Source organism: Nerophis lumbriciformis, linkage group LG22 (genome assembly GCF_033978685.3).
Source record: "Nerophis lumbriciformis linkage group LG22, RoL_Nlum_v2.1, whole genome shotgun sequence".
Lineage (NCBI taxonomy): Eukaryota > Metazoa > Chordata > Actinopteri > Syngnathiformes > Syngnathidae > Nerophis > Nerophis lumbriciformis.
The window spans coordinates 42,950,525-42,967,949 of record NC_084569.2 but is presented as its reverse complement, the minus strand read 5'-3'; the positions used below and the strand labels follow the sequence as shown (position 1 = coordinate 42,967,949).

General features: G+C 40.3%; 2 protein-coding genes across 4 annotated transcripts in view; one reads left to right on the top strand and one right to left on the bottom strand.

Annotated features, from left to right (window-relative positions):
- cramp1 (cramped chromatin regulator homolog 1) overlaps positions 1–4,226 on the bottom strand; it is a 45,489-nt gene extending 41,263 nt beyond the window's left edge. For both annotated transcript variants that reach the window (XM_061973955.1, XM_061973956.1), the window contains exons 1-2: positions 4,072–4,226; positions 3,408–3,748 (exon numbers count right to left, since the gene is read on the bottom strand). In XM_061973955.1, coding sequence (XP_061829939.1) covers positions 3,408–3,748; positions 4,072–4,196 — 466 coding nt within the window. In that variant the 5' untranslated portion in view covers positions 4,197–4,226. The remainder of the gene's footprint in view (positions 1–3,407; positions 3,749–4,071) is intronic.
- A 2,710-nt stretch (positions 4,227–6,936) lies between these two features.
- jpt2 (Jupiter microtubule associated homolog 2) lies at positions 6,937–16,802 on the top strand. Of its 2 annotated transcripts, none has more exons than XM_061973963.1 (5): positions 6,937–7,131; positions 10,461–10,612; positions 13,330–13,472; positions 15,248–15,284; positions 15,984–16,802. In XM_061973963.1, exons 1-5 carry the CDS (start codon positions 7,076–7,078, stop codon positions 16,196–16,198), a joined length of 603 nt encoding a protein of 200 aa, XP_061829947.1. In that variant the 5' UTR covers positions 6,937–7,075; the 3' UTR covers positions 16,199–16,802. The 2 variants fall into 2 exon arrangements, with proteins under 2 accessions (XP_061829947.1, XP_061829946.1); XM_061973962.1 differs by having other exon boundaries at positions 6,938–7,131; positions 16,046–16,802.
- Positions 16,803–17,425: the final 623 nt, after the last annotated feature.

Genomic DNA, 17,425 nt, shown 5'->3' with positions numbered 1-17,425 from the left:
CACTTCCGATCCGATACCGATATTGTTTTTGCACTTCCGATCTGATACCGATACTGACCGATACTGGCCTATCCGAGCATGTATTAAAGTTTAAAGTTATTTAGCCTACTTAGTTGTCAGAATCATGTTGAAAAGGGTTTTAGTACTCTTGATAACAACTAGCCAGCTGAATTAGGGGAGTTTGAATAATACACAATGGTTGGTAACAAGAAACTGACCTGTTTATTCAAGGATAAACACAAAATAGACAAAATTATACATGACAAACAGAAATGGCATAATTGAACTAGAAGGCTGGGCGATATGGCCTTTTTTTAATATTGCGATATTTTAAGGCCATATTGCGATACACGATATGTATCTCGATATTTTGCCTCAGCCTTGAATGAACACTTGATGCATATAATCACAGCAGTATGATGATTCTATGTGTCTACATTAAAACATTCTTCTTCATACTGCATTAATATATGCTACTTTTAAACTTTCATGCAGAGAAGGAAATCACAACTAAAAAAATCACTATTTTTTTCATACGGTGTTGATGTGGAAATGTTTGCCTCGGCATTTTGATGGTGTGGACGTGTGGCACCGAATGGAGATAAGCGTCTCGACAGACGTTACAATATTTGAACAATGATGACGAAAACTGTTTTCTCTGTCGTGTCCGTGTGTCGAAAATTGTTATGCGCTTATTTTTTTTATTTGATTTTGTGCGTGGCATAGATTTGCCGTGCGCAGAGGACGCTTGAGCAGTGCACAATTGCACAGGCGCGCACGGCTGTGCTAGCATCACAGCTAACGTTAGCCATGCTGCTACCTCTCTGCTCGGGGAGGACGTATACGTATGTGACGTATGACGTGACAGTATGTGACGTGTGTAAGAAGGTGCGCTTGCTGTCTGTGAGAGGGAGACACAGGAAAGAGTGAGAAGAGCCTGTTGTGTAATGCCAGCAGCTAAAAGCAATTGCGTGAGAATCCACAGACCTGTGGATGTGTTGAAGGTGTGCTGGAAAATGCGGAACGGAAATTAGGGAGCAGCAGAAAAGTGGAATGTATTATTTAAATCGATGCGTTGGAAAACACGGACCGGATTTTTTTTTTTTAAACTGGATCTGGATCGGCATTTTCCCATGCCTTGCCGATACGCATTTTTTTGCAAATATCGGCGGCCGATCCGATCCAAATATCGGATCGGGACATCCCTAATATATATACATGTATTGTGAGCAGCTGTGTCAAATATGATACAAATTGAACATCATATATAAAAATGTGATTTGTTCAATAGGACCAATAAAAGCTCCAGTTTGAAATAATCAGAATTTTCTGTCAATTATTTAGTGGTTCAGACTTCTTATAAAGTGCTAAACTTCATATCAAGTCTGCCGTTCTTAAATCCAATTTTCTCTTCTTCTAGTATTGATCGACTGCCGTTTAAAACAATGTTGGACTGATACCTACGGTATCTTGCGGAAGGCAAACTTGCTGAGCACAGAACAATGGAGTTGAATTTTAGGAATATAACTGGACATATGGATAATATATTCTAACGCTTGTGTTGACATTTCCTCTCCTTTCTACCTTGATAGCTGAGGCGATTATATTCAGAGGAAGGTTACATTTGAAATAAAACTGTTTTCACCCAATATCCTGGTCCTTATTTTAGATCAGTGTTTTTCAACCACTAGTGTGCCGTGAGATACAGTCTAGTGTGCCGTGGGAGATGATGTAGTTTCACCTAATTGGGTTAAAAATATTTCTTGCAAACCAGTAATTATAATCCGCAAATGTGCCGTAGTTGAGTGTCGGTGCTGTCTAGAGCTGGGCAGAGTAACCGTGTAATACTCTTCCATATCAGTAGGTGGCAGCAGGTAGCTAATTGCTTTGTAGATGTCGGGAACATGGTTTGTCGTGATCACAATATGGGGGAGGAAGCATGTCGGTAAAAAGGTATCTAATTTTTAAACCAAAAATAAACAAAAGGCATTGAAGCTTAGGGTTGGCTATGCAGAACAAAACTAAAACTGAACTGGCTGCAAAGTAAACAAAAACAGAATGCTGGACGACAGCAAAGACTTACAGCGTGTGGAGCAGATGGTGTCCACAAAGTACATCTGTACATGACATGACAATCAACAAAGAAGGATAGCATCTGCAAAACTTAAATAGTCTTGATTGCTAAAAACAAAGCAGGTGCGGGGAATAGCGTTCAAGGAAGACATGAAACTGCTACATGTAAATACCAACAAAACAGAAAAAGCCACCAAAATAGAAGTGCAAGACAAGAACTAAAACACTACACACAGGAAAACACCAAAAAAGTAAGGGCGTAATGTGACAGGTGGTGACACCTACTTTGAGACAAGAGCTATAGTGATGCATGTTTGGTTATGCTTTAAATTCATATCCAACACTTGCGAGAACGACTTTTTGTTGTCAATATCGGCTGCTGAGTTTCATTTTTTTATGTTTTCTCCTGGTGGTGTGCCTCTGGATTTTTTCAATGAAAAAAATATGCCTTGGCTCAGAAAAGGTTGAAAAAAACTGTTTTAGATGGGTCATAGAAAATATCAACGCTCATTGAGATCAAAGACTTAAAAGTGACACATCGTCCAGCCCTACTTAGTAGTCCGTGTCATTTTTGCAACGCTGAATCAACCTAAATTCACACATATTTGCTTATTACTTTTGTTAGCATTTGACCCAGAAGGTGTTGATGATTAGACAAGTATATTAAGAAGTAGTATGTTCCATTGTAGGTGTTGATGATTAGACAAGTATATTAACAAGTAGTATGTTCCATTGTAGGTGTTGATGATTAGACAAGTATATTAACAAGTAGTATGTTCCATTGTAGGTGTTGATGATTAGACAAGTATATTAACAAGTAGTATGTTCCATTGTAGGTGTTGATGATTAGACAAGTATATTAACAAGTAGTATGTTCCATTGTAGGTGTTGATGATTAGACAAGTATATTAACAAGTAGTATGTTCCACTGTAGGCGTTGATGATTAGACAAGTATATTAAGAAGTAGTATGTTCCATTGTAGGTGTTGATGATTAGACAAGTATATTAAGAAGTAGTATGTTCCATTGTAGGTGTTGATGATTAGACAAGTATATTAAGAAGTAGTATGTTCCATTGTAGGTGTTGATGATTAGACAAGTATATTAACAAGTAGTATGTTCCATTGTAGGTGTTGCTATGTAGAACATATGAAGAATGATGGTCACCACAGAAGGTGTTGATTATTAGACAAGTATTTTAAGAAGTATTATGTTAAAAGTGACAATGCAAGTTTTAGTGAGGTGCTTGCAAGTATTTGAAGAAGTATTAGGATATGTTAAAAGTGACAATGCAGGATTAGAAGTGAAAGTAGAAATAATGAAGACTGAGCTACCTTTTGCTTTGGCCCCGCCATGGCCGTTGATGGCCGAGCCCACGGAATCCTTCCGGATCCTTTTGCTGGGAGGTCGAACGCTGGAGCGGAGGAAATGGTGCTGGTCGTGGCTCGGCGTGCTGGACTCCGCTGAGGCCGGGACTGGGACCGGGACTGGGACTGGGACCGGGACTGAGACTGGGCGGGTGGGAGCGGGTCCGGGTGGAGACTTCGAAGCGGGGCTGAGTTTAGCCGAGGCTTCGTCTCCCTTTGTGCCGCAATCCTCGCTCTCCTCCTCGGCTCTTCTGGGCGGATGTGTCCTGCCGTCCACGGCGATGTCCTCCCTGGAGCCCGGTGTCATGCTGCCGGAGCACGGGGAGCGGGAGAGACAGAAGAGGAGAGGAAGATGAGCAGAAGAAGTTCCAAACACGACGTTCGCTGCTTAACAACATGGCCGCCATGTTTGTTTCAATCCTCTTGCAGTCCCGACAAAACAACAGCTAAATAGTCTTTTCTCTGCCAATGGAGCTCACAAACACACATGGCGGGCTCGCCAAGCCTCACAATTCGCACACTTAATTCCAGCTCCATTGGCAGCAAACATTCAAATGCGAGCTTTCGACTTTAGCGCCTGCAGAAAGACAAGAAGACAGAGTCAAAGTCTTTATTTCCCACGCAATTTTACCCATTTTCCTGCTCTTCGGAAGTGGGCGACGTCTTCTTTCTCTTCACCATGGCTCCGAGCGCTTCTGCCGCCAACAAGCGAGCAAAGCGGGCATAATACATCCACCCAAAGCGGGCATAATACATCCACCCAGACACGGTCGCTTTCTGGCCCGATCTTCTGCAGCAAACACTAAACTACTACATCATAATACAACTCTGCACTTTTACTACATCATATTACAACTCTCCACTTTTACTACATCTTAATACAACTCTGCACTTTTACTAAACTACTACATAATAATACAACTCTGCACTTTTACTACATCATAATACAACTGCACTTTTACTAAACTACTACATAATAGTACAACTCTGCACTTTTACTACATCATAATACAACTCTGCACTTTTACTAAACTACTACATAATAATACAACTGCACTTTTACTAAACTACTACATCATAATACAACTCTGCACTTTTACTAAACTACTACATAATAATACAACTCTGCACTTTTACTAAACTAATACATAACAACTCTGCACTTTTACTAAACTACTCAACAATAATACAACTCTGCACTTTTACTCTATGTCAGACACTTTTACTAAACTACTCAACAATATCAACAATAATACAACTCTGCACTTTTACTCTATGTCAAACTACTACATAATAAGACAACTCTGCACTTTTACTCTGATATGTCAAACACTTTTACTAAACTACTACATAATAATACAACTCTGCACTTTTACTCAGATATGTCAAACACTTTTACTAAACTACTCAACAATATCAACAATAATACAACTCTGCACTTTTTCTCTGATCCGTCGGAAACTTACTAAACTACTCAACAATATCAAACATATCAACAATAATACAACTCTGCACTTTTACTCTGATCCGTCAAACACTTTTACTAAACTACTCAACAATTACTACAATATCAACAATAATACAACTGCGCTTTTACTCTGCTCTGTCAAACACTTTTACTTAACTACTTAACCATTTTAACAATAATACAACTCTGCACTTTTACTCTGCTCTGTCAACCCCTTTTACTGAACTACTACATAATAATACAACTCTGCACTTCCAAGCTGGTCTGTCCAACACTTTTACTAAACTGCTCAACAACTCCAATATCAGCAATAAGCCACACGTCTTGCACCAGAGACGACAAAAATAAACCTTTAGTCACCTACTCCTTGAAGACATTTATTGTCATATGCATCCTGCAATTGTTGACTTTGGCAATCCGAATCTGGTGTATTGATGACACACTTATAATAGTTCCATGCAAAACTGTGTAGGCACATGTCATAGAGCTGCAATGTTTACAGTGCATTTTTAACTACAGTTATCTTTTAATGTTTGACAAGATCCTACAAGGTTGTCATTGACTACAAACGCCTGTTTTAAAGCCTAACCAAGTTAGAAATGGCATTTTTGTAACAATATACTTTTCCAAATGAGACATGGCACTGTTGCAACAATATGATTGTATAAACAGGATGCTGTTTTACAAGTGTGGCGTAAACATGATATCATGTTGTTTAACGTGCAAATATGTTGTCTTTGTAGCAGAAAGGTCCTCTTAGATGACAACCCCTGCAGTTTAAACGTAAATGATGTCTGATTCGGGGTGGACCTGCGTTTACAAATAAGAGAATGGTTTAAGCAATGATGATTGTAACAATGAACCTTAGCAGATACACTCACTCCCATTCATTGCGCATTTACTGCCATGCAAGCTAACATGGCTAGCTAGGTCTTGACATGGGTTCTTTTCATTGATAGAATGATCATATCGGCTCGTGTACACGGATATCCCAAAGGAAAACACATAGTCGCCCTCCAAAAGAATATTAACAATGGGAAATTACCTAAAAAAGAGCAGTTGTGGCGATCCGAGCTATCATTGCGAGCTACTAGCGGCCCTCCGCCTGCTACACATGACACTTCATGTGGGTCACGCCCTCCACGCGCTTTGGCACGCCCACTACGACCCGAAAACAAACCCTGTGATTGGTTGGAAACACGGAGAGGGCGGAGGTTAAGGTTTGTTTGACAGAAATCTCCACCAATTGGTAATCAGAAAAACCCTGCAAAGGACCAATTGTATTTGTCTTACTGTCGGGTGTTTAAAAACGGCCTAATATTCTTCACAAAGTGCGCTGGCGAACAGATATATCATTATTGGCCTTTTTTTGTGACGCCAACGGAGACGTTTGGAGTAATTTTCTAAAGAGCTTCGCCCTGAAATAATTGACAAACGTTTGCTCATCGAGTGCGCTTGGATTCTATACCAGCGTAGGTAACCGTCTAAACATAATATTGAATAGATGATGCTGATTCTGAAGCACAGTTTATAATGACTGTTACAATAACAATAACACAATCATCAAATCGAGTCAGTGACGTTTGCAAAATACTTCAATGTACCGCGTCACACATGTACAGATTACTGACCGGCCATTTCAAGCGGACTGCCCTGTGTTGCAAAACAAGCGCACTCTCTGGCACCAGCTCTACAAGAGCCTAGTCATTTACTTGACCTGTTTTTTGTGCCTTTAAACAAGAATTAGAACTCTACGTTAAAACACTGTCTACCTCTAACAACCAAAAAGCTGTGAAAACGACGATGCTGTGTTCCAAATATAAGTTATTTACTGAAATTGAGTGAGCCTATGGCTTTGCACTTTGTTTGTTATACATATATATTTTGCATTCTATTTTAGTTACTTTGAATTTACAACCCCCTGGCGCTGTTTTGTACTGTGTTTGTACTTACTCTGATTACTATTTCTCAACTGTGTATAAATAAAGGTTTATATTAAAAAATAAAAAAAGAGCCCAGTCATATTGTATTGCGTCACTTCCGGGCTGGGCAGGGCCGCCATTGTTCAGTCCCGAGGCTGCTTGGGTGGGCGCGCGCCTGCTGACACAAGAAGGAACTTTCCAAGTCGTCCAGTTGGCAAAGTGACCCAAGTTGACGTCTCGCCGCCATGACTTCCACTAACATGTTCCAGGGGCTGGCCACCGGCTCCAAACCCAGCTCCAGGTGAGTGTTAAGTCACAGCAAAGAGATCAAAAACAAAAACAATTGCTCGACTCGTCATAAATGTCACCTTTAGTCTTGTATTGTTTTGTACTTGAAACACTCCATTGTTACTAGCAACTATCTATATAGTATCCTTACTTTACCAACTGTCTATATAGTACCAACTTACTTGAGTAACTTTGTGCTAGTTTGTTGTGTCACGTTAGCGAGCGTTGAGTTAGCTTCCATGCTAACCGCAGGCGTTGTCTCCTGCGGAAGTGACGCAACCTGCGGGCTAGCTGCTATGCTAGTACTCTTAGCTGCTATGCTAGGCGGCTAAATTGTACTCTTAGCTGCTATGCGAGGCAGCTAAATTGTACTCGTCAAATGTCGTCTCTTGATTCTACCGCTACAGTTAAGCTGACTACAGTGGAACATGTGTGGGCTTCTCCTAACCAAATCAAGTCTTGTTGAAATATGGCGCCCTTTCTAACCATATAATATTCATGTCGATGTTAACTAGCATACATGACGTCATCACCCTCACCAACATGAATATCCTACTAGGGCTGGGCGATATGGGCTTTTTTAATATCTCGATATTTTTAGGCCATGTCACCATACACCATATACAGTGGGGCAAAAAAGTATTTAGTCAGCCACCGATTGTACAAGTTCTCCCACTTAAAATGATGACAGAGGTCTGTAATTTTTGTCATATGTACACTTCAACTGTGAGAGACAGAATGTGAAAAAAAATCCAGGAATTCACATTGTAGGAATTTTAAAGAATTTATTTGTAAATCATGGTGGAAAATAAGTATTTGGTCACTTCAAACAAGGAAGATCTCTGGCTCTCACAGACCTGTAATTTCTTCTTTAAGAAGCTCTTCTGTCCTCCACTTGTTACCTGTATTAATGGCACCTGTTTGAACTTGTTATCTGTATAAAAGACACCTGTCCACAGCCTCAAACAGTCAGACTCCAAACTCCACTATGGCCAAGACCAAAGAGCTGTCAAAGGACACTAGGAAAAGAATTGTAGACCTGCACCAGACTGTGAAGAGTGAATCTACAATAGGCAAGCAGCTTGGTGTGAAAAAATCAACTGTGGGAGCAATTATCAGAAAATGGAAGACATACAAGACCACTGATAATCTCCCTTGATCTGGGGCTCCACGCAAGATCTCATCCCGTGGGTTCAAAATGATCATGAGAACGGTGAGCAAAAATCCCAGAACCACACGGGGGGACCTGGTGAATGACCTGCAGAGAGCTGGGACCAAAGTAACAAAGGTTACCATCAGTAACACACTACGCCGACAGGGAATCAAATCCTGCAGTGCCAGACGTGTCCCTCTGCTTAAGCCAGTGCATGTCCAGGCCCCTCTGAAGTTTGCCAGAGAGCACATGGATGATACAGCAGAGGATTGGGAGAATGTCATGTGGTCAGATGAAACCAAAATAGAACTTTTTGGTATAAACTCAACTCGTCGTGTTTGGAGGAAGAAGAATACTGAGTTGCATCCCAAGAACACCATACCTACTGTGAAGCATGGGGGTGGAAACATCATGCTTTGGGGCTGTTTTTCTGCTAAGGGGACAGGCCGACTGATCCGTGTTAAGGAAAGAATGAATGGGGCCATGTATCGTGAGATTTTGAGCCAAAACCTACTTCCATCAGTGAGAGCTTTGAAGATGAAACGTGGCTGGGTCTTCCAGCATGACAATGATCCCAAACACACCGCCCGGGCAACGAAGGAGTGGCTCCGTAAGAAGCATTTGAAAGTCCTGGAGTCTCCAGACCTCAACCCCATAGAAAATCTGTGGAGGGAGTTGAAAGTCCGTGTTGCTCGGCGACAGCCCCAAAACATCACTGCTCTCGAGAAGATCTGCATGGAGGAATGGGCCAAAATACCAGCTACTGTGTGTGCAAACCTGGTAAAGACCTATAGTAATCGTTTGACCTCTGTTATATAACCTTTGTTGGCAATAACAAAGTATTGAGTTGAATTTTTGTTATTGACCAAATACTTATTTTCCACCATAATTTACAAATAAATTCTTTAAAAATCCTACAATGTGAATTCCTGGATTTTTTTTTTCAAATTCTGTCTCTCACAGTTGAAGTGTACCTATGATGAAAATTACAGACCTCTGTCATTATTTTAAGTGGGAGAACTTGCACAATTGGTGGCTGACTAAATACTTTTTTGCCCCACTGTATATGTGGATATTTTGCCTTAGCCTTGAATGAACACTTGATGCATATAATGACAGCAGTATGATGATTCTATGTGTCTACATTAAAACATTCTTCTTCATACTGCATTAATATATGCTACTTTTAAACTCATGCAGAGAGGGAAATCACAAGTAAAAGTGTATTTATTAAAGAGTTATTAAGCAGTGGCACATACATTCATGTCATTTCAAAATAGAAAGTGCAAGATTGTCAGACATTTAAAAACAAGCTATTAGTGCACTTTTGTGCATGAGTCACTAAGATGACATATCAAAACACTCAATTAAAGTGCACTTTTTGTACAGAACGCCACTACAGTAGTTTAAAACAAATAAAGTGCACTTGTGTGCATGATGTCACACAAGATATTTCAATAAGTGTTAAATAAAAATGAGCTGCATAATAGGAAATCTAATCCTTCACTATGTGGTAGGTTCCTGCGGACGTTATCTCCCTCTGTTGTTGACTATTTTTTTCATACGGTGTTGATGTGGAAACGGTTGCCTCAGCATTTTGTTGGTGTGGCACCAAACGGAGATGTTGACAGCAGAGTAAGCACTCTTCATTCTCTAGCAGGTGACTTTTCAAATGATATTACATATTAGCAGTAATGCTACTTTATGTAGCAACGTTTTTGCCCCACACTTGACAAATTACGGTTGTCTGTTCCACATATTCCCACTTGAAGCCAAACCACAGTCAGACGATGGACCCCCTGCTGTTTTTCTTGGGAATTAATTCTTCCTTCATTTGTTACCAGATTCGCATCGTCTTTCTCTCGTATTACCACTCGCACCACAGCTAACGTTACCCATGCCGCTGCTTCTCTGCTCCGCGAGGGTGTATACGTATGTGACGTATGTAAGAAGGTGCACTTGTTTTATGTCTCTGTGATGAGGAGAGACAAGAAAGAGTGAGAAAAGCATACTGTAGTGTACCGGTAATGCCCGAAAGCGTGAGAACGTATACTCCAATATCACCATCTAGTCATTTTCTATATCGCACAGAGACAAACCCGCAGTATATCGATATATCGCCCAGCCCTATATCATACTATGTTTGTCTTTTGAGATGAGGGCTGCTTGAATTGGATTGTTGTCTGCAGGGTGCTGCAGCCTCCAGGCGGTGGCTCCAGTGACCTGTTTGGAAGTTATGAAGAGAAAGCCCCACAATCTAGAAGACTAAACAAGATGGCCTCCAATGTGTTCGCTTCACCAGAGGAGCCCCAGACCGTACCCAGACGCTCCAACCCTCCCGGTGAGACCCTGCTGTCTGCTTTAAAGGACGGGGGGAATGTGTTACTTTCATGCCATAATCCCCTCGTACAAAGGTCTGCTGTTCTCCTCTGAGACCCCAAGACTCTTGTTGCTTTTGACTTGTGAGTCATCAGTTGTGTGTGTGGCCTATTTCAACTCATCGCCATGGAAACTCACGTGTTGACCGTTGTTGGAAGACAGAAAGTTTTGTTTTAGGACCGACACCCATTATTATTAGTGGAGGAGGCCAATAACAGATCTTTGGGTATTACTTTACAGTAAAAGGGATTTGAACATGAATAGTATATGTCAGGAAACAGCTGCACAAGGCTTGAAGTTGTTTTTTTTAAACCTACATTGTGGGACCAGTAGTGACATAATGTTTTATGCGGCGCTAATGTTTAATTTGGCGTCAAAAACACCTTTATTACGTGTGTGTGTGTGCTTTTGAAATCATAGAACATCTCCTTGGACAATTGGTGACACTTTGGCATTACTCTACGCCACAATAATTCACCATCCACTCCATGATTGTAGGGTTTATTGCCAACATTTAAATGAAAACAATTCTACGGAGATTATAGTTGACATGGATGTCACAGAAAGTATGATAATGTGTGAGCTTCTTTACTTATATAATGATCACCTATTTGTCAAGATATTTACACAAAGTTTGGATTTTGGGCAGAGATATGGCCATGTGAGCGCTGGGGTGGAAAAAAAGGTGCTTGAGCAGTGCTCATTACTAAGTCACTGACTAGTTTTTGTATATACTAAATACTTCTATCTGCTCATGTATTTGTGGGGAAAAAAGGCTGATACCAGTATTCATTAAAATGCCATATTTGGTCAGGCTTATCATAGGTCCATCTCTAACAGAATCATTTTTTTTCTTAGATTTTGAGTCCGTTTTCACCATAAGAGTGATACATAATTCCAGTTATAATGTTAATAGAATCATTTGGTTGGGTTACAGAGACTGTTAAAAATAGCTCATACTGATACCTAACATTTTCAAGATGGTTGAACGGTTGCTTTTTTTTATCACAATTATAATCAGACAAAAACACAGGATGGCGGTGTAACAATATTGATCAAATATTTCCTACTATTGACTTTGACTTACATCCTGTGTCAAGGGACTTATTTTCTGAGCCTGTAAACAAAACAAATGATAATAAAAAATATTTATGTAGTAACTGCAGTATCATACGATACTAATATCCAACGATATTTGTTTGTATTGCTCCACTCACATCTGTTTGCATTGAAGAGCATAGCTTATTGTATCCTCCCACAGTGTGCAGTTTATTATGTGTCCTTGTCCTCCAGTGATCATGCTACTTGTACAAAACAGTTAATTTGTGGCTAAGGAGGCAAGGATTGCTGACTTAAATGTGGTGCTGCACTGTGGGACGTGAGCTGCTAGAATGTGTCATTCACATGCATCATTATCACGTTATGATGACTCTATTGTCGGACAATATTTGAACATTCACCCAATTATAGAGCACACTGGGATATACCCACACACTAAATTTATAGAAGAAAAAAAAGTTCCCATATATTAGCTGCATCAGACTTTAAGTCACAGATATATAATGTTGTGATATGACTTATTTACACAGAAATATTTAGTAAATGTTTATTTACATACTTTAATTGTTTTCACACAATGTTTGTAGCACGGCAGTAAAAGGGCTGATCAAACAAAACAGAAGTCATGTTCATGGACCGACTAGCTGCGCAAGCTAGCTCTCCAATCAGCTAAACAGACTCAATAACTCCACGCTGATGTTTTGGTGAATTTACTGAGGAATTTGTGAAAGTGAAACAATACAAAAATAATGCCATTATAAGTTAATAATACTAACACAGACACTTGTAAACCTGTTAGCTTATTAGCTAATGATGCTAGCTTGATTACATTACGATAGCATGTACAAATATCCATGAAAACACTCCTACAGACATCACACATGGGACGCTTTAGTAAGTAAGAATTGTTTTAGTTATATTGTAAAACTTACAAACGTTGATTGGAGTGATGAATGAAGAAGCCTTTTGAGCAGAAACGCTCCGGTTCAGGGCAGTAAGACCGTATGTCCATTTTCAACCTGCAACACCTGCAGTGAGCAAACTCGTCCAAAAGATGGCGCCATAGTACAAACAATAACACAACTTTTTAGTGGTTCTACTTAAGATTCATGAAAACTATTGAACACAAAATACTATGGCCGTCACTGGGTTCAACGCCTAGGAAAAACGTAGCGACTCATAGTCCGGAATTGACGGTATATCGTCTGTGTTGCAAGTTGTGCTACTTTCTATTATTTATTTTGACTGACTGGGAATTTTTGGGCTTTTGAGGTACTTTGAAAGAAGCAAGGATGTGAAGTTTACCATCGACTAAAAGCAGTAATGTTGTGTTTAAAGTAATGACTTTGTCAAGCAGATCATTTAGTTCTCTGGAGATGAGTCAAATTGTCAGTGGCAAATACTGCATAAACATGAATTAAAATAGGTTGTCTGTTACATCCATCTTTGACATGATTGCCATATGACTACTTTTCCAATTGGATTGTTGAGGTTCGGAGTGCAGCCATTCCGTAAAAAAATGTTTGTTTTTACGGCGGATATTTTGTACTTGATCCTTTTCCTGTATGGTATTCCCTCAAAGCAAGAAGATAGGTATCAGTAACACTTGCTGTCATGTAGGTGGGAAGAGCAGTGGGATATTTGGGGAACCTGAACCTCCAGTCCACCAGCAGAGACCAGGTGCACCAACCAGCAGCATCTTAGCCTCACCAGACCATGCAGCGCCCCAAAGCCCGAGCGAAGCTCACCCCAACAAACCAAAGGTAAAGTCACTTATCCATAGTGGGAGGAGTCAGCAGAACAAATGTTTACAACTGATAGGTGACTGAAAGTCCATTTTGAAGTCATACTTGCATGACTTGTGTCGCCATGTCACACCCATCTAGAAATGTCTTCAATTCTCTATCTTGATGTGAGACAAGAACACATGTTTTCTTTTTTTATGCATTCTAACTCGTAAATAAACTCTAGTCAAAGTTAGCTAAAAATGGAGTCAAAGCGAGTCGCTCTGATCCGCCTATAAAACGCTTGGAAAACCCTCCATGGTTTTTTACACAAGCTGTAAGTGTATATGTCATGTAGTGATGGCACATTCTGTCACATGACTTCTTCCCAGAAGTGAAAAGCAGTGGTGGTCAACCAAGCCAAGACGGCTGCTGTGTACTTTCTGGCAATGCAAGAGGCCTAGATCTTCAACTATGCAATGAAATAGATTGTTATACTTTATCCAAAAAAGATTTGTCGAGTCATCTTCGGCATCCTTCCGTCTCGGAAGACGATGGGGTAGATCCCAGAAAGGTGGGGGGGGGGGGGGGGGGGGTCCAGTGGATGTCCATGGCCTGGGCATGGAACTATGGAGGGCACGCTGTTGTCCTGGCAGTGATATCAAGGATTATCTGTGGGTGGTGTTCTCAGACATATGAACTATTGTGCTCCAGACATCATTCTACACCGTACAACTTCTTTGTGTGTGTCTGAGCCAAGGACATTGCTATCAACACTCTCCTGGATGCTTTTTGTCATTTCATGCTTTAATTCTTTGTTGTTGCACGCACCGTTTACGTTAACTTTGTGACTTGTGACGACAAACTAGTGACCGCATATCCATTTAACAAACTGAATCATCACTGCTATTTTGCTTCTGTTGTCATGTGACACATTTGTCTACAAAATAAACAAGAGGGGAGACGTAGAAGTACTTTTCCTGACTCTGACTTTCTGCTTTCAGTTTCTTAAAAAATAAAATATGAAGATAATATCAAGATAATACTTGAATGGTAAATACTAAAGGAGTAAAGTATATTAATGAGCCGGACTTGACGTCATGTCAATCCAAGCAATAGCATGTCATATTTACTAAGCATACGGCGGCGTATTAATGTCACAGATGCATCACGAGGTTGACTTTGTCCAACAACAGGAAGAAGACTACTAATCATGAGAGACAACAAAGACTACTTTGGGACAAATGATGATCAGAAACTTGTATTTATGATCGTGAATATAAGGAGGATGATCTAGAAGCTGTGTGCTAAATCCATGCAGCTTTAGTCAAACACTAAGCATCATGTAGCAGTACTGCTAAGTGCTAAACATAATACAACAATCACTTACTGTACAATGTCTGCTCTCACTGGGATGTTTATATATTCATGTTTACATCAACAATTCCTGGTTCAATCCCCAGCTTCTACCAACCTAGTCACGTCCGTTGTGTCCTTGAGCAAGACACTTCAACCTTGCTCGTGATGGGTCGTGGTTAGCGCCTTGCATGGCAGCTACTGCCATCAGTCTGTGAATGTGGAAATAGTGTCAAAGCGCTATGAGTACCTTCAAGGTAGAAAAGCGCTCTACAAGTATAACCATTTACCATTTTATTTTTTTAAATGCATGAAAGATATGTTCTTGTCTCACATAGGGATTGTGAATGAAAGCCAATTCCCCTTCATTGTTAGTAATACAGTAGGAAAAGTATTAATGTTGTAGTTTGTTATACCTTTACAGCACAAATACAACTTTAGTGTGTTTTTCTAAACAGGACAATCTAACCGTCAGACCTGAAGCGGAATCACCAGGTGAGCAAGTCTTCATCGCTAGAATTGATTTAACAAGCCAATTGAGAAAATACATTTGCCTGCTTTCTCTCTTGTACTACACACTCACTCCTGGCTAGTCAAGTCCATCTTAATGTAGCAAGGAGAGTCCATCTTAATGTAGCAAGGAGAGTCCATCTTAATGTAGCAAGGAGAGTCCATGCTAGGTGAGTCCATCTAGGAACTAAAGTGCAGGACTGTGTAACTAAAATAACAGACTATAGCAAATGTGCTACTTTAGAACAACAATTTGGTCCAATAATATTTAAATCATAATCTTATTGTGAAGTCTTACACTTTATGAAGCATTTCTTCCATATTGATGATTTGTAAGATCTTATTGTGAAGTCTTCAATGTGTTTGTTGGAGTGTTTCCATGTGTTGACATTTCCTTTCTGCCTTGATAGCTGAGGGAATATAATCACAGGAAGTTACATTTACAATGAAAATATAAACATTTCATATTTTTTTCTCCTGGTTACTGATTTCCAATAGTCATTAAAAAAAAACCGCAATTATTATGGATTATCAGCCATATGGCCCGGCCCTACATTCATTAAAAAAGATAAAGTACTTTATTATTTATGCTTAATTAATTTTTTAGGGGTTTCATATAAAATGATCTGGGCCTTGAGTTTGACTTTTGTCATTCAGAGGTCTAAACGCTAGTTCTTCTTCCAGTTTGTCCTTCAGGACTTTGGCCAGCATGCCTATTTTCACCACAAATGTATTTCATCTTGAAGCACCCGAGGTGGAGATCATCCAGGCCGAGGTCAAAGAGCAATGTGTGTCGGCGGCCAAGGAAGACCCTCCCGCTGCTGTTGTCGTCGCTGATGTTGCCCCTCCCCCAGAGCCCGCCTCCTCCTCCTCCCCAGGCCCTGATGATAACTCCCTGAAGAACCACGAGCCTCACCTGGGACCCAAGCCCCGCTCGCACAACAGGGTGCTCAACCCTCCCGGAGGAAAGTCCAGTGTGGTCTTCTACTAATCCACACAACCCCCCCATGTATCTTCTCTCATTCCAGCCCCTCCCCCACTCTTCTCACGGTTGTCTCCAATGTAGCTGAAAAGATCAGGAGGTCTTGTTCCTGAAGGCAAATCCAACTGAAACTGCAGAATACAATCATGGGTCAGCAATGGCCCCCAAAAGGACTGGAGCCCTCAAACTCCACCAGACCATCACTAAGAGCTCCTCGTCTATCAAAAGCTGTTTCAGGGAAGAAACTACCAAAAGTTGACATTGCCTCCAAGACTCCAATGTTCTGGCTTTCCCTAAAAATTGGGTGTTTTTTTTCCGCCTCGCCCTCATTGCGTGCCCTCTTCCTTCTTTTCTTCCACCCGTCTGTTTATGTTTTAAATTAAAACAGTTGGAGACAGGGAACCCTGGACAAGCTTGTGGCCCACCTGAGTTTCCAGGTGAGCTATTTAGGTCTCCGCCCACTTCACATTCAAGGTGTTCTGCCCACGTGCCTGGCAGCAATAAAATGTTTTTGCAGCCTTCTTCACCCTCATTCTGTGAAAAGTTACCTTCTGGCACATTTTACAAACCTTTTGTTTCTGCGCTTATGATCATTTGTGGATTTTCCCTCGCACACACTTTTTAAAATGTTTATGTGGAAATAGTTTTTTTTAAAATACGAAATATGCACCAACTTTCATGACAAAAAGGGCATAAAACAAAAGTTACCATCAACAGATCTGAAGTTGGTCCAGAGATTTAGGCGTTGAAAGTGAACAAAAGTGACTTATTTCTTGGTTGACGGCCATCATGCAAATAGTTAAAAGAAACTGAAAAGGTGTGTTATTGTCAGAGTAGCCAGAAATTGTACTCAAGTAAGAGTACTGTTACTAAGTAGTACAAGTAAGGAGTAGTCACCCAAATATTTACTTGAGTAAAAGTAAAAAGTATGTTGTGGAAAAACTACTCAACTACTGAGTAACTGATGAGTAACCTGTTCGTTTAATGATGACGGCAACAAATAATGCACAAAAACATCAAAACAGCAATGAGCAAATTCAGAGCCAGAAATATCTCTTAAGCAACTAAAACAATAATATATATTAAATAATAATACATTAACATTAAAAACAATGAAGGCAAATTGAGCCACAATAACTTAACA